Source organism: Vidua macroura, chromosome 4, assembly GCF_024509145.1.
Source record: "Vidua macroura isolate BioBank_ID:100142 chromosome 4, ASM2450914v1, whole genome shotgun sequence".
NCBI classification, from domain to species: domain Eukaryota; kingdom Metazoa; phylum Chordata; class Aves; order Passeriformes; family Viduidae; genus Vidua; species Vidua macroura.
In genome coordinates this window covers 2706392-2731155 of record NC_071574.1, presented here as the reverse complement: position 1 = coordinate 2731155, position 24764 = coordinate 2706392, and the positions used below count along the sequence as shown (strand labels likewise).

Sequence of the window (24764 nt, the reverse complement as noted above, 5' to 3'; positions counted from 1 at the left end):
TGGTCAGATGTTTCCAATATACAGGGGAGGGGGGGGAAAAATCTATTTACAAGTAGGAGACCATTGAGGAGCAAGTCCAAGAAGGAAATAAAGAAGACAGTCATGGTCAAACATAGCTATTTATTTTCTCTTATAAACAGCCTTCAGTTTCTTATTGAAAAAAAAAAAAACCAAACAAAAAAAAACCCCTAGGATTTAAATATTTTGCCCCATCACATACAACCATCTGTATACATTATTTACAACTCTCAAATAAACACGGTGCGGATTTTCAGACATTCATCTTATTCTTTTTTGATCAAAAGCTGTTTTCTTTTGGAACTGAAATCTCCATCAGTGACTACAAACTGAAGCGGTATTGGCACAGTTAGCTCACAGTAAGGGTTCTCTCCTTGCATTTTATACTTTTACACTGCGTTTTCTCCCACACATTTCAGGATTCTCAAGGAGGAGGAAAGGTTAGTGTCGCTCTCGGAATTAATTTCTGGTTTTTTGCCTTCAAAAATGGCCTTTGACTGAAGCCTCGTTCATTTTTACTGAAACCTCGTTGGTTTTTATTGAAACCTTGTTATTGCATCCTTCTCTCTCTCCCAGTGCACACCAGGGCATGTGCCTCTACACCACACAACCACAGCATTCCCAAGCAGTCCAACAGCCACGACAATAAACGCTCCCTCCGCGACACGGCTCGGAAAATTGTCCCCAAGTTGCAAACGTACAAAAATAATGAGTATAGTTTAGTGGCTATAAAAAATTAATCTCCCCTAAAAATACAATATTCTATGAACAATCTGGGGAATCGGCTCTTCCAACAAAATAAGGTAATTGGGTATTTTCCTAGGCTGCAAACTGAACCTGGCAAGAGGAAACCATAAGAAAAGCAGGGAAAGAAGAAGGTTTAACACTGAAAATCACCATTGTTAGTCTTGTGTTAAAAGAGAAGATATCCAGGAAAAAACGATGGGCATCCATAAAACTGCCAGTGGTTTCAGGAGTGAGGGACTGGAAAAGAGACAACTGCTACCAGCAGTGAAGGAAACGAGATCCGGCGCAAAAGGGAATATTTTAGTGGGGGGAAAAAAAGCAAGGAATCTCTGCTCGTGCTGCAGTTCCTCAGATAATCCAACCAAAAGGGGGTTATGTACAGTAACAGCACTCTGGCAGGCAGGAGAGGAGGAGAGGGCAGCAAGGAAAAAGCACAGCTATCCAATAGGATGTGTTCATAGCAAAACTGTGTCTGGTGACCCGGGAGAGAAAGGAAGAGGGGTGAGAAATAGAAAGGAACAATCTGAAAGGTAAGTTGAGTCCATAGCAGCAAGTAGGTGTCCTTACCTGGTAACTGAGGGTCAGGGACACTGGGAGAGGGCTCAGTTCCCAAGGACTGAGTAAGGACACTGCTCCTCTCCATCTCCACGGAAAAGCAGAAGTTCAAAGCTCTACATTGCATAGTAAGCAGGAAAAGAAACTGGATACTTGCAGATGGGCTGCCTGCCCCTCAGAACCTGCTTTGTCCCCTCGGCCTCCTGCAGCAGCAGAAGGCGGTGGTTTGGTTCCTCTTTGCACGAGTAACTTGTATCCCTGACTGGGACTGGAAAGACTTGGACAACACATCCCGTATCCATCCACCGCTCCTTCGCCCCTTCCCAGCTCCAGGGAGGAGTCACCACCCAAAGCCCTGGCAACATCCAACGTGCTGGTAGCAGCAGACCATCACGAACCACGGGAGTTCGGGACCCCACCAGACTGGAAGGCCTGAGGCAGCCCTGGAAGCACAGCCTGGTTCAACCCCACTGGCACTTTCTGCTCCCCCATGACCGAAACTGGGAGGTTTTGTCCCCCAGCGCTCGTCACCCCTCAAAGTCCAAAGCGGGGGGCCTGGAGTAGAGCAGGGTTGGCTTCTCTGGGGTTTATTTGGAGGGGCAGGGGGTGTCCCCCCCTTTTCCTCCCATAAATGCACTATTTTATAAACACATTCACTCGATCCAGATTCCATTGGGTGGCATTTCCATGTGCCCTTACTCCGAGAGTGTAAACACACGTCATCTTCTGGTCCCACAGCTTTCAGAAGCAAAACAACAATGAAAAGCTGCAAAAAGAAACAGCACGGGGATCCTAAATCCCCACCGCTGCAAACACGTCCTCAATGATGTTATTTTCAAGTGTTGTGTAATTAAACAATGTGTTCCTACAGCTGTCAGGCAAATCATGATCTCCAAGCTTTTATTACGTGCCTAGAAACTATTTGGTCAAAGACTTTCTATTGCCAGATATTGAATTAAAAAAAAAAAAAAAATCACACTATCCACCTAAGACTCATTTTTATACATTCCAATTCTGATGGGCTGAACTGCAGCAGATGCCTCTGGATTTCTAGAATTGGCTGTTCAAAATAAAAAAAAAACTGCAACAACAAGAAGAAGAACTAAACCCTCCTAGGGCAGAAGCGTGCCAGGAACATGAACCACTGCACTGCCGTGTCCAAGCAAATCCTCATTTCTACACCTTTTTCCTTTCCGCTGCTTGCTGGCACATGACACCAAACCAAGGAGTCACCCTGAAATGGGAGGCATCCCCTGCTTAGCACCTGGGAGCTCCTGCCTCGCTCACTTCTGTGCCCAAACCGAGCAGTTGGAATTTGGGAGACGGGTGGCTTTGGCGCTGTCGTGCGGATGGTGGCACAGGAAAAGCCAGGAGATCGGGATCCCTCACTGGAACCCAGGAGCTCCCAGCTGAGTCACTTCTGTGCTCAGCTGTTCCCTGCTGGCAGTGCCAATGGCCTCTCACTCACCTCTCCTGCAGGCTCCTGCACGCCAGCTCCAACTTGACTCGAGCCAAGGCGCACAAAACAGAAGCTCAGCTTCTCTGCCACGTGCTCACCTTGGCCTCCCCTGTTCCTGCTGCTTTTCCCAACAGCTGGAGCTCCCTGAAGATGGGCAGCGGTTTTAAAAGGGGGAGAACACCATCGTAGTAACACAACTTCAAAGCAGCCCCCGAAATTGGCTCCCCTCCAAGATACATTTCCTCAAACAGCAAACACAGGCCACCAGAGCTCCTCCTCAGAGCCAGGTTTTGCATTCCTAACTTAAAAACACCTTTCCAGCAGTTATTTTTCAAGCCAGGTTTTCGTTATTATTATTACTACTATCCCAGTGCAATTTTTTTTCTAGGGAATATTTTCCCTAATTGTATTTGTGCAAACTACCTGTTCATTTGGCAACTGCTAGGGGAACTTAACAAGCTGGCTGACCCAACTGATGCTCTCCTGCCAAGAAAATAAAAGCAACTATGCAAAGTCCCAAGGCAGCAGGCATGGAACTTCTTGCTAAGCACAAGGCCTGTGTAATTTTGACACCACCTTCGCCGTTTTGCTTTAGCGAGAACTTTGCTTTTCTTCATAAGAAGTAATCTAGTTTTGAAAAATTCTATATTCATCTCTAAAAAAATAAGACAAGTATTTGTATTAAAAGCTGGAGATCATTGATTTCAGCAAGTTATGGCTTTTTTTTTTTTTTTTCCTAGTGTAAGCATAGATAAATGTTTTTAAAACAAGTTTCAGTAAGTGTCTGGGTGTTAGTACATATTTTCTGTTTCCAGCAATGTTCAGTATTGTATGTGCTTTGCACCTCAGAAGTGAGTCTGCCAAGGCACTTAGAGAATGTAAGCAAGTCTTCCAGGGACTTCATGAGAATGGGCTACCACTGACACAACACAAGAACCCATCCACCAGCAGAGTCAATCCCCCCAGTCAAGCACGTTTCCTTAATAAACACTCAGCACCTGCTAGAAATTCCACAATGAATAACAACAGTAAAATAATATTAATAAAAAAAAAAGCTATTTACCACATGTCACTAACAGAGAAAAGATTTTCCCTAATAAAAGCACAGAAAGTAAATCTTAGCTGTCACTGGTAACAGCACAGGGGGGTTGTTTTGTTTTTTTTAAAAAACAAACAAATTAACAAAAAACAAATACCAAACGCTCGCTTAAAGAAACAAGTGACTTCAAGAAGTCCTCTTCCTTTTATCTGTCCTTGGAGGTGAGTTTTTCAATCAGTTCTTGAAGTGGTGCAAGTTCTCTTCTATCAATAAGGTTGAATTCCTGTAACAGGGATGAGGAGAAAGACACACATAGAGAGTTTTGTGGGTACAGCTGAGGTGAAAAGCCTTATTTAGCCAGAATTCATTTGGCACTCAGCTTTCCAAGCCTAGGCTGGGCCACTACAGCCTCCCCTGCCCGTCTGCCACTCGCTGACCTCAAGCGTTCCACTGCCTGAAGCTTTTCCTCCCTCTTAAAGGAAGGAAACCTAAGAAGATGCTGATTTTTTTTCAACAAGGGAAGGGGGATAATGTAGCTTGGAAGCGACACCACCGTTTGCCACGTCCTTACCTGAACAAAAAATATAAAGTGCTTGAAAGACGTGTTAAGGTGTGCCTCTTCCTGCAGCTGGATCACCGGGTCGAAGTGCTGGTGGTAGATGTGGGCGTAAACTCTGAAGAGACGCTTGAGAATTGTCTTGGCCACTGACATGAAGTTCTTTGGGAATGGTACGCCTGGGGAGAAGAAAACAGAGGGCTTGTTCTTCAACTCCCGGGCCATGTTCGTCTGTTGTGAAAGCCACTGCGAGCCAGGGCAGATGGAATCAGTTTCAACAGCAGACCTTTGTCACTGCACAGGTTTTATTAAAACCGGCTGGGAAACGGCAAGCGGCTACTGGGAGCCATGAACTCTTTAGCTGTCACTTCCCCAGGCTAAAAAAAGATATGTATCAACCCTCTGAAAACAGGAAACCTGTCTAGCTCCTCCTCACCTACCAGTCTCCCCAGTGAGCTTAGCTCTTCTGCAGCCTTTCCCAGTGCTCAAGTCCTGCCTGAAGGCCAGAGGCTCTGGATGCTCTGAGGCCAGTCAGGAGCTCACCAATGCTTTCAGGTCCCACCACTAAAGTTCTCATGCTCCTGCTGCAGCCTGCCCTGCACACACGTACGTCGCATTTCCTCCTCTGGCTGCTGCAGCACACGGGGAATTCATACTTAGCTGGTTAGTTTGTGGCCTCTGAATCTCTCTCTGAAGGCACGGTTTCTCTAAAGAAGCTCAACGAAGATGTGTCAAAAGCCTCAGAAACGATTTACAAAGTCAAGGCAACTAAAAGACCCCCCCGGTTATCTTTCCCAAACTGTTGGTTGGTCATTATTTCCCTCCTGCTTTTCTGAAAGAAGCCTCTTTAAAACATCTATTTTTCATCTTCACTTGAAAAAAAAAAACAAGCAAAAAAAACCCCCATCAATTTAAGATCAAAGCTGCAATTCAGCTTCTTTAGAGATAAGGCCTGAAAGTTCCTCCTGACACCCAGACATCTCTTCTGTGCCAAAAAGCTGCCTGGTTATAAGGGTCTGAGACCCTCTGCTGTTATTTCTAAAGAAAGAACTCACTGTTCCACGTGAATAAAACACCAGACTCGATGAACAGAACCAGTCATTAGTTAGAAATGGTGCTTCCTGCACCCAGAATTGTGACAGCTGTTTATTAGGAGTACTAACACGTGCATCAGAGTTCACGCATTACAACATCCCTTCAAAGTAAATGTGTGTAGACAGGTAATGTAACCTTCTAAACCTGCCCCAGCCACTGAGGAGACCTTTTAACACTGGAGCGTTCCTGTGCAGGTGTAACCCGAGTGCACTGCTCAGCTGCAGGCACTCCCTTACCTATTTTAGAAGGGAACAGCGTTTCGTCATCCAGCTGGTCCTGGACCCAGGTCATCAGGTAATCGATGTACTTTGGTGCGGAGCACTTGATGGGCTTCTTGATGTTGGTGCCATCTGCCCAGTGGTACTCGTACCTGGGGTGAGACAAGGCGGCCTTTAGCACCACCGAGTCCCTGCTGACGGGCCTTGCCGGGTGGTGGATCATGTGGGAAAGGTACTGCTGGAAAAGCCCAAGCACACCTAACGCGGGGAGTCTGACCGGACCAGCTCCCGAGCGAACCACGCGGCTTGTATGTTACACATCGCACGCGTGTGGTTTTATGCAAAGCTCAGCCGCATCTGATCAACCCGTCCTCTCGATTTCTTTAGCAAATTCGGTTCTGTCAGAACCACTGCTGGGAGAACATTTTCACCATAAACAAATTCGAGGAGGGATTACGAAGGTGCTGCTCACAACAGGACAGAAAAACCTCGTTTTTCTAACAAATTAGAGGGTCTGAAAGCATTTTAAAACTGTATCTAAGAACACATGCAAATATCCCAGAGACACCAAACGGACCATGTGTCTGGATTTATGAAAAAGCAGGATTTCTCACCACCCAGTACTGCCCTAATACCGAGATTTAAGTGATATTCATGTAGGACAAACACCAACACTTAGCTGAGGTGCCAGGATCAGTCTGTAGCCAGAGCAAAACAAGAAATAGAAATAGAGAGCAGGGAAAAGCAGAAACACAGGATGTCTCAACAAAAGCATAAGCAAGAATCCAAGAAGAGCACAGGGATTCTTATCCAGACATCTACTATTTCTGCAATACCTACAAGGAAGATTTTGGTAAGTGCTAATGGAATGCCTGCATATAAAAACTTTAAACCTTCATTTAAGAAGCCCTCATTAATGTTTCAGAAAAATAAAGAAGGGGGGAAAATAATTTCGATAATTAATTTACTTCCCATGTTAAAGGAAAAAAATAAACACCAAACAAATATGAACACAGACCAAAAAATATCAACTTGCTATTCCCCACCCACTTAACAGATGTTCACATCCTTCTTCTCTTTCACATCCTTGCCACCCAACCCTGGCACTCCTCTCAGCTGGTCTCAAGCTTTTAAATGAAAAAGCATCTCAAAAACTGCACCCAGTCACCAGTGTGTGAGAAACACGCTCTTACTTTGGGCCAGCAGACATCACGGGGCAGCTCTCCTCCGTGCAGAAGTCCGTGATGGTTCCATAGAGCATGTTGATCTGGTTGAAGAAGTCGACAGCTGAAAAGCAAGGAAACCACCTGTCAGCAGTCTGCAGCACAAGATTCCTACAGCCCAGACTGTAAATCATGGGTTCTGGAATGGTTTTTGGGAAAAAACTCCGTTGTTGTTGCTTTTTTAAGATCCATTATAAAAGAGATGCAGAAAGCAACTACCAACTTTATGGAACAGCCTCTAGCAAGAACTATTTAATTGTTCACTGCAGCAAAATCTTCAGTTGGAAGAAAAAAAAGGAAGGAGAAAACCCAGTTATTTGCCTTCCTGCAAGTTTGGTGTATTTCATTACAATCCCAAATTCTACTGGCAAGTGTGGAATCAAAGAAAGATCTTCAGCATAGACTTCCCAACTAGAGAGAGCAGGTACTCGTTAGGTGACAGTAGCTTCCCTCAGGATTTGCATTCCAAAGGCCCACCTTTCCCAAGAACATCTCATACAATCCCCGACTGCTTCAGGTGGGAAGGGAATTTAGAGACCATCCAGTTCCACCCCTGCCATGGGCAGGGACACCTTCTGCTATCTTGGGTCTCTCCAAGCCCTGTCCAACCTGGCCTTGGGCACTTCCAGGGACAGGGCAGGCACAGCTTCTCTGGACAACCTGGGCCAGGGCCTCACCACCCTCACAGGGAAGGATTTCTTCCTAATAGCCCACGTAACCTTACAGTCATAGTTACTCTTCCAGTTAATTACTCCAAACTCTTAAGAGAAGAAGGTTCTTTTTCATTCTGTCGTGAGGAACTGTAGCTTATAAAACCCACTTTATCTGCAGGTATTTTTCAGAGGATAAACGGCCAAGATGAGACAAATGTCACTGGAGCAAGTCACAGCTACTGCTCAGCAGGACGCAGGACACCAGCCCTGGCTTCTCAAGTGCCCACGGGAACTGTTAATTAAGTTTCCATTCCCTGCTCCCAGCAGAAACCACAGCCCACTGTTTGCTTTGAGGCAAGCACGTTCAGAAAACCCACACAGGCTCCGACAGAACGCCTGATTACAGCAAATCCCACACTTGAAAGTCTCAAAATCCACAGGCCCATCAAGTCATTCCCTAAGACACCAGTCAGGCTGAGCGCTAAGCAAGAAGCTGCAGGGCAGAGCACGTTTGGTTTTGTGCTCTCGGGGTTGAGAAGGGTGAAAGCAATGACTTGAAGTCACACATTTTGTCTTCTGACAAAATGACCCCTCTGTGAGCAGAAGGGGCTCACAGCTACTGCTGGAGCTCGGCGTGGTGCAGGGATGCTGAGGGAAGGGAGCCCGTCACTAGCTCACTCTTTAATTACACAGCTACAATTCCATTCCAGCTAATTCAGCAGTGAAGTCACTTGAGAAGGGAAGAAACTGCTGCCATGCAGGAAAGCAGTGAAGGAACCACCAAAAGGGAAGGATGCCAGCAATACACGAAGCATCTTAAGCAATGCTTACTCACACAAGTGGGCTGGCTTTTTCTTCTCTAGTCTAGTTTTGCAATGCAGTGTGAATTAACTTTGGCAAAGGATGGTGTCAGCAATTCCAGCCTGCCCTGGAAGCAGTGGCAAGTGGAACACCAGAGCACTGCATGACTGGTTGGGAACAGGAAGGTGAGAGTCAGTGGGATGGTTTCACTTCCCAAACATGTCAAAGGGCAAGAAGAAAAAAGGCAGAACCACAGAAACAATTGGAGGACATTTAACTTAAGCATAATTTCTACTGCAGTGCACAAATCAATCCTGTACCACCACTGGAGCACACCAAGCCTGAGAAGCAAAAGATGAGCAAACACCCAGACAGGGCACAGAGCTTGTGGCAGCCAAAACTGCACAGGCTACGGAGTACAAAGGAAGAATTCATTCTTTAGGAGCAGAGGGCAAAATTCATGCAGCAGGGAGAGGAAGGAGGAGGCAACAAGGTCAAGCAATCAGAAAACGCTAATTTAGGCATCATTGTTTGGCCTGAAAGCAGAGAGTTTGGACAAACAGCTTTAGAGGAAGTTAAAAGAATGACATCAGAGACTTACCAGAGCAAGGGCTCAAAACTTGGTAGGGACTAAAGGAGCTAACTTTAGGAAAATTACAAACCCCATTAGAATCACAGAACCATTCAGGCTGGAAAAAGACCTCTGAGATCATCAAGTCCAACCTGTGGCTGATCCCCACCCTCTGACAGCCACGTCCAGCTGTCCCCCTGGACATCTCCAGGAACGGGGACTCCAACACCTTCAATGCTTGACAACATTTTCCACGAAGGAATTCTTCCTGATGTCCAACCTGAACCTTGAGGCTGTTTCCAGTCACCCTGCCCTTGTTCCCTGGTAGCAAAGCCTCACCTGGCTGCACCCTCCTGTCAGGAAGTTCTAGAGAGCAAGGTCCCCCAACTCCCCTTTTCTCCAGGAATAGAAAGGGGGACACAGCTGTCCTGCCCCAAGTGTCAGCCCACTTCCAACACCCCGGTGATGAAGAAAAGGCCAGTGACTCACTGTTAACTGCAACCCATTCATTTAGGTCTTCCCCCTCTGGAAGCATCACAGCCATCCGGAGGTTGCCGCTTCCCAGCGTGGCCTCTGCATGTTTTAGCAGCTCGTACTGGTGAGACCCCTCGGGAATGTTCTTCTTTGGTTTGAAGGTTTTGGAAGAGCGACTGCCACTGCAAAGGAGAGAGGAAATATTTAGAGATTCTTTGGAACTGGAAGCAAAAAGGAAACAAGCAGACCAGTCCCAGGTAAGGACAAAATGAACATTGAATACTTTACCCACTCACGTATTTTCACGTTGCAGCAGGGTATTTACCAAAACCTGGGATGCTAAACTAGCAGGTATTCTGACCTGTTTTAAACCATTTTCTGACCTAATCACTTCCTTACCTACAATTTTGTTTGGAAAAACATAGTCTGGCTTAGAAAAAGCATTTAGACATTTGAATTTTAAACTATGAGCCTGGATGGCACATGAGCCGCTAACATGTCAGAAACATGACGAGTAGAATTAAATATTTGCAGGAAGTGTCAAGTGAGTCAATATTTGTGAGTATTTTCGTGTATGAGCTGAGAGAAGACTTCTGTCAGAACAGGCAAACTGAGCTCTGAATTCCAATGCAAGTGGAAAGCTGTGAAACCCAGACAGCAGAATTCTCATCACAAATACTATCCAGATTTCATTCCTTTATATAAAGACTTGGCCGGTGTTTCACTATCTCTCTAAGGACCAAATAGAATTTCTTACTGGTGGGGTGCAAGGGTTATCTCTCTTTATTTGAGGCCCTGGCACAGACTGCCTAGAGAAGTTGTGGCTGCCCCTGGATCCCTGAAGTGTCCAAGGCCAGGCTGAAGTGGGCTTGGAGAAACCTGGGCTAGGGGAAGGTGCCCCTGTCTGTGGCAGGGGTTTGGAATGAGATGGGCTTTGAGGTCACTTCTAACACAAACCATCCTGGGCTTCTGGGATTCTGTTCTATGGTCCCAGAGCTGCTCTGACTCTCTGGGGCCCTGAAGGAGCAGCAGCATCCTCCCCTTCCCACAGGCCTCTGAAGTAATCCTGGGTCCTGGGTGCTGTGAAGAAGGGCTTGGCTGGACTTCCAGGGATCCTGGGATGGTACAGCTGCACAGCCATGAACACTGACACGGACAGCCTATCAACACCAGTGCAGCCTGCTGCTAAATGCAACCAGGAGCCAGAAGGAGAAGGAGGGAACATCCTGCTCCCGTCTGTTTGGTACAGGACACTCCTGGCTCCTTCTAGTCATCTGCACCTCACCCTAAGCCAGGAAACCAGACACAAATCCTGAATTAAATAATTGCCTCTCAGTGGGAGTGAGAAGCTTCTGTGGCTCAGGGAGTTGCTGTTGTCACCTCCCACCCCTCCAGCCACCTGCATCTGGTGCCAGGCCAGACTCAAATCAGCTCTGAACAAAGAAGAAACTGAAAAAAAACACCAACAAACAAAAACGCGAAATCTCTCGACTGATTACTTTACTTAAACCCAATTATCTTCTTTTCAGGAACATAGCCACTTTAGAGGCACTTTGCCAACACGAGGAGTGAAAATACAACCTAAAACATCTGGAGAGCAGAAGAGACTGGGATCATTATCTTTCCACATGTGTCAGCATAAGCAGAAGGAACCCAGCATGAGCTAAACACAACCTGGAAAAAGGTTATGAAATAACTAACCCAAGCAATTATTGTTTGTATTTTAGCACAAAGAGTAAGCCCAACAAAGGGACGAGGGTTTGGGAATAGGGCAGAAGGAAAGTATGGTGAAGGAATTCCCTAAGTAAGTAGTTTGTTCTGAGAAACTCTGGGTAGGAATTCACCGTACCCACCCCAGCTCGTGAGTCTGCCAGCCAACAAACCAAGTCACTGCAGATCTGCTGAACACCCTGCACAGACCCATGGTCAAAGAAGCAGAAAATGCAACATGTTGGAAAAAGCTTTAGGTAGCATTCAATCCCTGCTCCCCCCTTCCCAGAAACACGGGGGTTCTTCCCATAAGCTGTCAAAGGCTGTAACAACGGCTCTAAATTATCCATTCCATCTTTGCCTCCAACACCTTTGTGATCCCTGCTTTTCAAATGCAGCACAGCCACCCTAAGCCAGCAGGAAATGGGTCTCATAGCAAGGCAGGCAGGCATCCAAAAGGAAAAGTAATTAGGATAGCTGCAGCCTGGTAGTCGTCGCGTGCTATGGAAATACCTGCAACGTTGGCAATACATTATCAGAATTCCATGCACTTATGGAGTTCACTGAAGCCAGTTAACACACTCCCTGAGGCACAGCTCAGAGACACCCTAACGCAGCCTCCATCTTTACAGGATGTGGTTTTTCTTGGAAAGTTTGGTTAAAAATATTGCATTACTAAACAGTGTTCCAATTACCTTATTAGTCCAGAAACTCTCCTATTATTTAACCAAAAAAAAAAAAAAAAAAAAAAAAAAAAACTTTTCCCTATTTTGCCAATCTGTTTCATGTGACAGATGCAGAAAGCTGTCTTGACCCAGGTCCATTTCCTCAGCTCCTTGAGTAATCAGTGAAAAAAGTAACTTTAAAGAGTTCTGCCTGGTGGGCAACAATACACACAATCATCCACGTCTGGGTCATGTGTGACATTCTGTTTGCAGCTACATTCCACCATGGAATCAGCCATTTCTGTAGATGCTTTAAAATGCTTTAAGACAATAGGCAGCACCTGCCTTTTCCTGTTAAGACTCCCTGAGCTCTCCTTCATATTAAGGCAGAAATGAGAGGGGACAGAGAAACAGGTGAAGATCCCATTTTCCTTGGACATAAAAGGGTCATGAAACGTGGAGCACCATCCCCACTAAGTGCCACAACCAATACGCAGCCTGCCAAGGAGAACGGACTTCTCAAGGAATTCCAAGGACACTTTGCTCCCTTCCCTGCCACGGGGAACGTTCCTAGCAAATGATGACTCCCTTTATTCCTCCAGGAAGCTGCAGCCCCAGCAGTGCCAGCTGCAGCCGGGCCCAGCACTGAATGAGGAACTGTGTCTGAGGCTGTGTGCAGGGCTCGGCAGCCTCGGCAAGCCCTTCCCACCAGCAGGAGCCCACGCAGGCACGTCACAGAACACCACATTTCCTCCAAAGCTGTCATTTTAGCCACCCATCTGCTGGCAGGGGGTGGGTTTTGTGATGCACGTTCTGCAGGCTGCTCTCTCTCAGGGTGGTAAGAGGATGTTTCCAGAAGAAAGGGAAAAATGTGAAGTGTTCTGCTCACCCCACACTGCCTCAAACAGCTCATGTCAACTTCAAACGTAGCACTGGCAGTTGTTCTGTGCTCAAAGCAGCTTAAATACCCAGCCTCAGCTCTCGATAAACTTCCCAGTAACTGCTGCCAGGAGAAGCCCTTGGGCCAGCCTAGATTAAACCTCCTCACTCCCAGCCATTTGTCCACAGAGCCTTTCAGCAGGGATTTTTATCCATTTCCACAAAGTCTGCCACAGATTTGGGGACACCTGAATTAAACCAGGTAGGTTTAGGCTCTTTATCCATAGAAGCTACCCCTTCACAGCTTGGTCTCAGCACAGAACTAACCTCAGGCTGTGCAGTGGCAGCATTTTCAGCGCACACCTGCCACCTATGTTCCTCTAACTGCTCCCTAATGCTGAGGCCCCTTCCTTGGGGTAAGGAGTGAGTGACTAACTCCTGGAAGCACAGCTGTACCACTCGGTGTCTCCCCAAAGCCACCACCACCACCACAGCCAGGCTAAAATAAGCCCTTCAAAGTATTTGGAAAAGCTCAAGAGATTCTCAAAAAAGCTCAGCTCAAAACGATGCACAGAACATTTACGCAGGGCATGGAAACTTGTCCTATTTTAACTCCTGCTTTTTCATCTTCAAGCGCCTTCCCAAGCATCAATTAATCCTGACAAAGTACCTTTGAGGTAGGGATCATTAGTGTCTCATTACGCAGGGAAACTGAGGCAGCAACTCACTGCCACAGGCACACGAGTGAGTTTATCAGAGAAGCCCCCAAGTTTTAGCTGTGCACTTCTTTATCTCCCTTCTCCCACTATGCCTCTTTTTAAAACCAGAAACACTCTAAGACAAGACCCAAATTCCAGAAAAGCAAACATTTCAAGCCTTTAAACAATAATACAGGCCTTCAAACGATAACATCCTGCTAAGAATAGAAACATCAGAGTGAGATTGGCTTGTTTCCGCCAGCCAACACGTCAACAAAGAAACTAAAATAAAAGCTCCGAGCTACCTTTTGACAAAGAAATCAATAGCTGCAGCCTTTCCCTGTGAGAACCACAGCATCAGGACAGTGGGTAAAACTAAGCTGAACATGTTCAAAATCTGCACTGATGAGAGTGAACTTGAACATTTCTATTTATAAAACTGAATAGTCACAACACTTCTGTTCTGAAGAGAGACAGTGTGAGGGCAAAGTGTTGCTTCCTTCAGTTCTTACAGCACCAAAAAGTCAACTTTTTCCAATCCAATACCCATTCATTGCAGGAAACCTGTCTCAGTCCAGTCACTTGAATCTGCAGGTAACAAAAGCAAGGCAAGAATTCAGGATGCAGTCCATGCAGCAGCTCTGGGAAGCAGCTTGGGAGCTGCCAGCCAACTCCTTACACAACACAGTTGCTCTCACAGAGGGGTCAGGCAGTGGTTTGAAAGCAATTCCAGGCCTAGAGCTTTTGTTTTGGTTTAAGGAGGAATCAGTGGCACTGAACTGAAAAACTTCCCCAGACACATGGTTATTCCTACAGGAACAGAATACATGGGGCTCATTGTTTATTACCTACACCACAGAGTAACTTCAATTCTCTGTAGGCTTTTGAACCTGGAGAGGCTTCTCAAAAGGAGTATGGTATTTCCTCCTTCCACTGGAGTACTGACAGGGAAATCAGTGTTTCCATGAGATTTTTCATTCTCTACCCATCAAAGTGGGGATTGAAATGTGGCCTCCCCTTCTAGGAAAAAAAGCTGTCTTCACAGACTGAAGTTCCCTACAGGATGGCAAATGAAAAAGGCACAACCTCATGGACAGCTCTTAAAAAACACGGGTCCCATCATGCACAAGACTTGACACGTTAAAAGAGCAGCCGTTTATCAGATGATTCACATGCAGGAAAGAGAAAGTTATTTAAGGCAGCCTTAAGGAACACTTGCTTTTGCCTGCCCCAGCCACCACCCCTCAGCGTCAAAGCCGACGTAACCCTTACACACACACATTCTTAAACTGCATTTTTTTCCTGCTGTACACACACAGTTTAGAGTCAGTGACTTCGAGCCAATGTGGGATTGGCCCAGCACAACTCTTACACGCACCAGACCACACCTGAAGGGAAAGCTTTGCTGGCTGAGCTCTGAGCAGGGAACAAGCTCAGGGTGTTTGGAGAGCGGTGGCTTCCCTGTGCCCTGTGCCCTCACTCCCCCCGCAGCAGCACACGGTGCTAAACCCACAAGGATGTTAGGTGGCCACAGCCTGTTTTCCAGCCAAGCCCGGCACCTACGCTTCCCTCTGCTTCCGTTTTCCCATCTGCAGGCTGAGAAAGTGCCTGTAAACAAGAGGGAGGTGTTGTGCTACAGCACTCGTGTCTGCTACAACTCCACCCAATGGTGTTCCTGCTGTTTACCCACTTGGATGCAACTATTCTCCCAAGCAATCACAATTCCCAGTGCAAGGAATAAGCAAGTGTCCAGAAGGCCATCCCATGACCGGGAAATCATCATCAGTTTGCTATGCTTACAACCAAAATAAATCCCCTTGTTTCATTTACAACGCATTCATTTAATACACTTTCATCTCCTGGAAAATCCTCAAAATAAACAAAGCAAGTCACAGTTGCCCTCACTGGATACTACCAGAGCCCTGTCTGTGCACTCCAAACACAATTAAACTACTCCCAAGGCAGCCAATGGTTGCGGAAGTGACTCAACCTCTCCTGCCCTGTTCCCTGCAGGACTAACAGAGAGGGGCAGGCCAGAGCCACAAACAGCAGTATCCATCCCAGAAAAGCTTGGATCCAAGTTCTCCAGGCAGTCGTGGCCTCCTGACTTGCAGAGACAGGCAGGCGGACACGGGGACAGCAGAGGAACTGGAACATGTCCGTGGCACAGAACCTGCAGCCTCCCCAAAGGCTCACTGAGTGCGTTCTGTGGATGTCACTGCACGGCCGCTCCCAAGTCTCCCGCACACTTTTTCCCAGAGCTTTAAGACCACCAAACTTGAAACACATTTTCACAACGATTAGCAACAAAGAAGCTTGCAGCAGAGACCCAAGTACCTCCGCATGTTCTCCTCCTCCTGACATCCATTTGAAATCCTGTGGCATGAGAGGAATCAAGAATATCCCAAATATTTTGTTGCACACTCCCAGCAATCCCCTGACTACCTCGAGGCAAACACAACGCTGTCTTCACCCACAAAATGTCAAGCTTACTACAAACAGACTTCATATTTTTAAGAAAGTGAGCACTAGTTTTGGCTGCTCTGTTGGGTCCTTTCAATCAGACTGAGGTTCCTCATCTATTTCAATATTAACATTTACCGTGTACATACACACACACACACACCCCTTGTGGAACTGTAAGGAACAATCCAAACTAGATCTGTTTCTTCTAATATCCTAATAGTCACATAGTACTTGCTTAAAAGCACAGGCTACTGGAGCTTTGAAGAAGGTAAACATGAAGTACTCCTTTTCCAACCGCTTTGTTTTTTCCTGCGAGATGGAGTTCATTATTTCGAACATTTCAGCCCCTAATTAAGCTCCCTTCAAGCTAAACAGCACTATTTCCCCCGTTAACGTTCCCCTCTTTTCTCAGGGATCCCTTATTTCTGTCAATTAGCACCAGCCCACTCAAAAGGGAGGGCACAGCATGAACTCCAGCCCAAGTCAGAACTTCACCCAGTAACCTTTCCAAGTGTAGTTTCCACAAAGGTTCAAACCTCTTTACTGCAGAACTGTACCTAATAAACCATTCAGTGGACACAACCACACTTTTTTTTTTTTTAAACCTACCCTTCCCTGTATATGAAACTGAGCAATTCATAAAAGAAACATAAGGAAATACGTGTGATACCTGTGATTCCTTTACTCCAGCACTTCTTCCATGTGACGACCAGGGAGCAGCGTCCCACACAAAAGGTGTCTGCTGCTCCCTCCAGCCAGCTGCTGCTCCTGCCTCGCAGATTTCCTTACTTTCAGCTGAATTATCTGTCTGCCCATGACTAACACCCTCTGGGTCCCAAGCTGCTGCTAACAGTCACACCCTGTAAATACATTTACAAGTAGGAAGCAGAGCTTTGCAGAAAGCCATCTACAACCCGCTGAGGGTGATAAATTGCAGTAATAAAAGCTTGGCCCCAGCATCAAATTAGATGATGTAGATCCTTACTTGTACACCAAATATAGTGCTTGGAGAACATGCCTCAGAACATGGATGGCTTCCCAAAATGCTGATCAGTGCTTTTGGAAACCGATGCTTAATGAATGACTAAAGCAAATCTAGTCATACAACCTAAGAAATCGCATCAGGGCATTTCTAAAGGAAGGAAAAATACTTCACTGAAGAGTTTAAGACAGTCTTCAATCCCTTTAAACACAGTAAAAAGAACCATTTCTTAATGTGCTTAGGGAATAGGCAGTTAAAGGAGAAATTTAACTAAATTTTCATGGGGAAAGAGTCACTTGTGCACTTTCTAAAAGGCTGCCCTTTACTATAACTCCCACACAAAACAGGCTGAGGATAGGAACGAAGCAAAGGACAAACACTCGGCAACTTCCCAACAGAAAACCTCCAACAGAGACAGAAGGTTAAACTTACACTTGGATTAATAGGCAAAAGGGGGTCTGGATCCAGGAACTAACAGTCATTGGAGGCAAGAAATGACACAGAGAACAACAGGAAGAAGGAATGGACAGGAGGCAGCAATGAATAATCTAACAGCTTTCCAAAAATACACTGCATTATCTCACCCCCAAGTATTTCTTATACAACCCCCACATTTAATAAAATCCTGTATGTGCTATCTTCAGGAAAATTTGCTTATCTCTTCCAAAGTATCTTATCAGGAAAACCCACTGGTCTGAAGCATCTGAGAGGGAATGACTGCTCCTACATAGAAAGGAGTAAATTTCTTTTGAAGTTATTTAAGCTTAAGCATTTGACAGTTGAGCTCAAAGTCAGCTAAACTGTTCTATGAATTTAAACATTCAGACTTTTCCTCTTTTATTTTTTCCACTTCCATTGCAGCAAGAAATTTTAAGAAGAGCTGTCAACCACAAAAGTTAGTAACAGGACATCAGAGATGCTGTTTTTCCTAAAAGGTACACCTGAACGTTTGAAAAAGCAGTATTTTGTGGCCATAAAGTAAGACAGTGTCATGCCATTTTGATTCCTGGATCCAGAACACTGAGCAAGTCCCTAAAACAATTAATGCATTCAAGCAAAACCAGGCCTGTGCTACTGAAGTTGGGAAAAACACAAAGTACCAGCTACCGAAACAAAATATAGGTTATTTCATTAAGGTTACAATAGAGAACCAAATCATTATTTGGGTTGAAACGATTTCCATATCAAAACCCAGCTGTCTCAATTTTCAGCAAAAGAGGAATTTACCAAAGCTTACCTAAGCTCATTTGTTCTCTTTGTCATAAAGAAAGGAATTAGACTTGTGATAAAGACAACAAATCCAGGCATTATGAGTCCTTATCTGCAAGATGTTCTCCTTCAAGTAAGGAAGGGATTAAGATTTTGTACGTCAGTATCTCAAGGACACAAGCAAACAACTCCAGAGGCAAGCGACCACACTGAAAGACGAAGTGGTGCAAGGACAGAAGACAACAAAAAAAACAAGCAAACCTCAACTAAAACTCAAGTGGAACATGGGCTGGATCTCTTCAGGTGTGTAAGAACACCAAAAGGAATGGATTCCTGCTAAGGATCAGCTGTGAACTGGAGAAGGAATAAAAAAGAGGGTGAACAAGGTAGAAGTGCCCTCACACACCAGAAAAAAGCCAGAAGCAAAGCTGGATTTCAAGGGGAAAAAAGACACAAGAAGAGCTGAATGAATTTGCTGCCACGGACTGCTTTTAGAAGCATCAAAATACATTTGCAAGGCAAAAACTACTGTTACCTTGATGAATTCTCAGGGTGGGACTGACACACAAAATTACCATCTCCTCCTCATGAACTGACTGACTGCTGACTCAGGCTACGGATTTGAAATGGGAAGTGAAGCCTTGAAGCAAACGGAGATGTCTGAGATGTACCACGCTTTTTACCTAAGCTCACTAAGAAATGAAAAGTTATTTCAAACTGATTTTCCAGGAACCAATTGGATACATGCAAATCCTCAGCTCTCGTTCCCTTCTTTCATATCCCCGCCTCAAAATATCTACCCAAGCAGCAGTGCCCTGGGAAAGCATCTGGGAGATCCACATCCACAGATGACAAAGCAAAGCACTGGATCCTCACAGTCTCACATCATGAAATGTAGAGGCTGGAGAAATTTTTCCAAGTCTGTGAAAAGTAATTGTTATACTCAGTGTATTTAAAAGGAGAAGAAAAACCCAAAAAAAGAACAAAAGCCAAACAGCAAGCTCATTGCAGCCCAGTTCCAATAGGAAGTGGCTGAGTTTACAAACGCTAAAAGCATCGCAAAGCACATCCTGCGGTTTAGGCTGATTTGCGGGTCAGAGGCTTATTGATAGCTCTGGCAGCAAGATCTGCCTTACTGCTTATGAGGGAAGACTTCAAGTGGCCAAATTTAATGCAGTTATTTACTTCTCTAAGAAAAACAAGCAGCTTCACTCTGTCAGCCTCTTGCAACCCTCCAGCCACCCACTGCCTGGCAGACAAATGCTTCATAAAATAAAAATACTTTATGCTTTTTCAAACAAGATAAAAATATATGTCTTAGGACAGCGCGAGGTGGAACTGTGGCCACGAAGAAGCCCTAAATCCAAAGCCCTGTCTGAAAAGCAAAAGGTGACAAAGGCATTTGATAAAGATGAAAATCCCAGCCACCCTCCAGCACACAAATCAATCCCAAAACTGATCCTCCATCCATAGCTCCTCCCTGCAAACAGCTAATGGCATTGGCTCACTTACACAAAGAGGGAAGGACAAACAAGGGAAAACAATTGTGGCATAAAAGCAAACAATTAGGAAGCAATTAAGACCGGACATCACTGCAATGTAATAAACACAACTTTCACACTGAACAATGCCTTTCTTCCTAAGCTATTTTTTCCATTCCAAACGAATGCCTCTATCCGAGAAGGAGCTATCTAACAACATTTAGAAGCGACAATCACTCACCTCACCTACTGCATGTTCCCAAAAAAACAGCAGCAGGGGCAAACGTTGTTTTTCCAAGCGCCAGGCCAAGTGCAGCCATCTCACAGCCTGAACTGGTCTGCACAGCCCTGTGACTCCGAGGCAGACTCATTCTTGCAGAAATAAAAGCCAGACAGCAGCTTCCTTGCTCTCTACCTCCAACCTCAGTGATAAGGCAGCAGCACTCCATTATGTGACACCCTAAACCCCACGTTTTACTTCGCTGTGAGTTGATTCCATTCAAACCCCACCACTACAGAATACTTCTGCTTTCCTCAAAACTCAAAATTACTGTTACCAAGGATTTAAAAAAAAATTATTTGGGAAGCTGGCAATAGCTTTAGAGTCATCTCTCTAATTTACTTGTGGAAAAACTCGAGAGGCTTCTCAATCCTGGTACTGAAAAAAAAAAACAACAAAACAGGAACTGGACACAGCACTAATGGTAGCAGTCAAGCAGCTGATTTTATGTTAACACATCCCTGTGTGGAGAGCTTCTGCCCTGATCTCACAGTAGCTTTACACTCCTCCAGCTAAAACAGAAGGAAACATATACATTGAAACACTGCGGGGGAAATGTCTGGATGTCCCCTGTATTTCCCACTTTTAACAGCCTGCAAATGCCTACATGCTGATTTTTCCATGAGCAAATTCCAGTTTAGGAGTGCCTACCGGTCCTCTGGGCGAGTCCTTGCTCGAGAGGAGATAAACACATCTCCAAAAGTATGGAAGGAGCACTCACAAAGCACTCAGCTGCTACACTGCCTGCCTTGGACAAGGAGTGGCCACCTGGCAACTCGGGAAGCTGAGGAAGGAATAAGAACAAACAGCCCTGATGTCCTCCAAGAGCAGGAGCAGCCAGAGGAACTGGGAAGGCCACGCTGCTTGTCTATCTCAAAAACAAATCCATCAGCTCTGATTTTGGTATACATCTGCAAGAGATGTCATGGGGGAAAAAAGGTAATGCCTCGCTACACCTTCTGCACATATATTTGCACACAAAGTATGATTTCAATTTAAAAAAAAAAGAAAACAAACAAAACATGTGGAGCATCAGAAGCAGCTGCCAGGCTGCACTGTGCACTGTGAACAAGACAGTGAAGGAAGAGCACATCTTGCCCCAGTTTGGTTTACAAGTTAACTTGGCCTTCACTCACCAAAAAATGTACCCCCAACAACAGCCACTCACGCAGCTCCTCGTCCTTCCAAGACTGATCAGGCAGCAACTACTTCATCTCTTTTTTAAAAAACCCCGTGCTGGAAACTTCGGAGAGGGATTCGCTAATCCAAAGACAGGGCTTCCGTGGGTTTTTTTTAAAGAAAAGACAATTTCAGAACTTCAATAATAAATCTGAATCTTTTCCTTTTATAAATAAATGGTTTTCATCTAGCTTCCTTTTTTATGTAAGTCTTGCCAGCAGAGGACAACACAAGCATGTTACCATATGGCACGCCCACCAGAACTATCTTTAAATTTTTTTTCCTTGGAGATGTAAGCTAAAGTACCTGCAACTATGCTGTAATTTCCTTTTAGAGAGAACTTACCAAGCAGTGGTTTTTTGGAACTGGAGATATTTTTCTAGTCCAATTCCCATTTTTAAATAATTTTTAAAGACTCGGGATAACTTATTCAACTGTTGGAGAGGTTTACAAAGTCTTTTCAGAAAGGAAGAAACAGATCAGAAAGAGAAAAACCGCAGCTCTGAAAATAACAATTGCTGTCAAACCCCAGTTGTATTAATTCAGTGACTCGCCTCACAAGACAGTCTTTTTATAGTGTTCCCCATAAGCAGAGAAGACAATGGTTCCCCTTGATTTTATTTCCCCCCCCCCTCCATGTAGCTTTATATATCAGTGGCCCTAGCAACAGGGAAGAATAGCCACGGATTTGTCAGCGGACAAGGGGGGGCCCCACGCACGCTGCGTTATCCGAGCACAATCCCCCTGGTTCTTTGACAGCGGGGAAGCCTGCGGGAGAGCACGGCTTTTGGCACCGTGCTGGGTGTCAGACCGACAAGCTGCAGCCCCGGTGCCTGACGATAAACCTGCGCGACAGGTTCGCTGCCACACAGGAAACCTTGCCTCTGCACAAGGACAATCCCATCCTCACGGCAGCCCCAAACTGTGAGTCAGCCCACTGAAGGACAGCAGCGTCACCGGGGCTGGGAACCAACCCCGCTGGCACCTCCACATCAGGGACAAAGGGGTGAAAAAGTACTGTGAAAGACTGTGGTATGAGCACCACGCAAATGTGGGGGGGCTGCAGGCAAAATGCAGGCTGGCATTATCAATAAACCTGCAGACATCCACACACTATCTTGGAATAACTCTTATCAAGCCAAAACTCAAGTCTGACAAAAGGTCATGCTAACTTTCTGGATCCGTAAAAAAAAAAAAAAAAAAAAAAGCCAACCAACCAAAAAAACCCACCAAAACTCCGTGTCAGCATCACAGAAAGTTTCCCTGGTCACCTCGAGGCCTAGCAGGCATATTTTCAACTTTTTTTTTTTTTTTTAAACCCACTTCTAGACTGCAGATGAGCAAATTAGGAGCCATCTACAGCACTCTGCCAACAACAGCTGAGGCAGCTTTGCCAACATTTCTAACTTTGCCGTGCACTAACTCCAGTCTCCATTTCTGTATTTCATCCAGAAGGATCACTTGGAACAATGGAGGTGGGGGTAAAGGTTTGCTATCTTAGGTTTCAGAAAAAAGGGTCTAAAAAAAAAAAAAAAAGAAACAAGCATCTCATTATTGCCTGCGATCGAGGGTGGAGGGTTTCATGCTTTTCCATTCCCAGTTAGCCAAATGCCACGGAGAGGGAGGCCCTCTAATTTGCAAACCAGACTCCCAGGACACTCGAAATCCTGTCCCCCCTTCTCCATCCACCGTGGCAGCTGAGAATTACGAAGGAGAGGGACAGCTGGGCTCCTCATTAGGAGCACCGCGCCTCCATCCACGGACGATCATCTGCACCCACCTCCCGTCGGTCGGTGCCTTTCGGAATCCCTCCGGGAGCACGGAGCGCGACAGGCCAGCGGGACGGGTACGGCAGAGTTAAAAGATAAACGCAAGGGAGGAACTGAGGAGGAAACCAGCGCCAGGGTTATTTGTCTCCATGAGAACACAACTTACTAGAACACTCCAGCTCTGAGATAAAGTCTCTTCTCCAAGCCCAGGCCACGTTTACATCTGCTGGTTATCAATGTAAGCCTCTAACAGCTGCCAGATATTCCGGCAGCAGTCCCACGGAACCCGGAGTGCGCGGGAACACTCAGCGGGGACAAGGCCCTAATGGAGCTTGGCTCTTCCAGGGTGCCTTTTTCAGCTGCCTTGATCGCCCTTCTTTCCCTAGAGCGCATCTTCGCCTTAATTAATAGGTCACTGAACCGGTTTATGTTAATTGTCACAAGTACCTCGTCTTTGTTTCTAAGGGGAGGGACCAAAGTTCATTCGGTTCTTGCCCACGAAGCAAAATTTCGAGAAGTGGGGCTCTGCTCGCACCTGAATCGCCGCCGACTCCCGAGAGAGCTTTTTGCTGCCGCAGTAAAGCCTGGCCAGGTCCTTGGCGGGGCTCCGGCAGCCGGGGAGCCCCACCCGCCCCATCACTTGCACCGGGGTTCACTTCCGCACGCCAGCTCCCGACCCAGCTGCGCCACACAACGCTACGGCACCGACCTCTGCCCGCCAGAATCGAGAAACCCGCATGAAAAGATCATAAAACCTCGGGGAGACCCCTCGGGGGTCGGGTGGGTGTTTGACCTCGACCCCGCTCTCGCCTACCCAGCGACCCCCCTCCGCCGGGCAGCACGGAGCCCACCGGGGAGGTCCCCGGGGCTGGTGATCCTTGGCTGTTTCCAAACTCGTATCCGTAAGGGGAAGCCGCACGGGAAGGGGAAGCCCGGCTCGCTCGCTCGCTCGCCCGCCCTCCAAACGCCCTCACGGCGCGGCGGCGACGGCCCCGCCGCTCCCTGCCGGCGGAGCGCAGCGGGGCGGCCGCTCCCGGGGCCGCCGGGGGGTCGGGGCACAAAGGGAGAGAGCGGGGAGCGGACGGAGCGGGCGCCAAGCCGGCGGGGAGCGGCGGGCAGCGACCGACCGGGCGGGCGGGCGGGCGGCGGCCGCGGCCGCTCGGTGGGCTGTGCTGCCCTGCCCTGCCCGACGGGACGGCGCAGAGCAAGAGGAGAGGACCCCCCACACCCCGCGGGTACTCACAACAAGAAGCTCATGGCGATGGCGGAAGAGCGGGACCGGCGGCTGCCTGGGCTCGGCGCGGCGCGGCTCGGCTCCCAATGGCAGCAGCAGCAGCGGCGGCGGCGGCGGAGGGCGGGCGGGTGCGGGGAGAGCGCCGCGGGGCGGGGACACGGCCCGCCCGGCCGCCATCGCCCCCAGCGGCCCCCGCGCCGCCGCCGCCGCCTCCTCCCTCACAGCTGCGGGGCTCCGGCATGGCCGGGCTCCTCTCTCGGCCGTGGGGCTCCCCCTCAGGAGTCCTTTCACGGCCCCGGGCACGGGCGTCCCCTCACCGCCATCGTGGCGCGCCGGCCCCTTAGAGAGGCCCGTGTGAGTGGCCCCAGAGACCTCCATGGAAACGGGCACCCCCTGCCCCTCCCGAGCCCCCCTTCTCCCCTCAGGACAAAGCGGGGCTGGTACCAGCCCACAGGTCACCACCACCACCACCACCAGAAAAAGAACCAAAAGGTATTAACGGCGTTGCCACCCTCCTCATCAAACGTTTTTTTAATGAAACGTGACAAAAGGGATTATAATATTTCTTAATATTTGATTTGTTAGCAATTTCTACCTAGGCTGGCGAGGGCAAGCAGTGAGCAAAGGAGGGGCACCCCTCACGTGACACTATGGGCAGCTGAGGTAAAAAAAATCAAACTTCTGAGGTAAAAAAACTGCAGTTATTTAAAGAAACCCTTGGCAGGCAGATATAGTCACATCCCAGTGTTCTTTATGGCAGAAATTGCAATCCCAGAGTATAATTTTCATGCAAAACCCTGGCT

At 47.0% G+C, this 24764-nt stretch overlaps 1 protein-coding gene across 1 annotated transcript; it reads right to left on the bottom strand.

Annotated features, from left to right (window-relative positions):
- Positions 1-100: 100 nt before the first annotated feature.
- Positions 101-24065, bottom strand: MOB1B (MOB kinase activator 1B). Its single transcript, XM_053976926.1, has 6 exons — positions 23971-24065; positions 9425-9591; positions 6881-6974; positions 5706-5839; positions 4390-4553; positions 101-4101 (listed from the first exon to the last, which is right to left on the bottom strand). Exons 1-6 carry the CDS (start codon positions 23982-23984, stop codon positions 4024-4026), a joined length of 651 nt encoding a protein of 216 aa, XP_053832901.1. The 5' UTR covers positions 23985-24065; the 3' UTR covers positions 101-4023.
- Between the last annotated feature and the right edge of the window lie 699 nt (positions 24066-24764).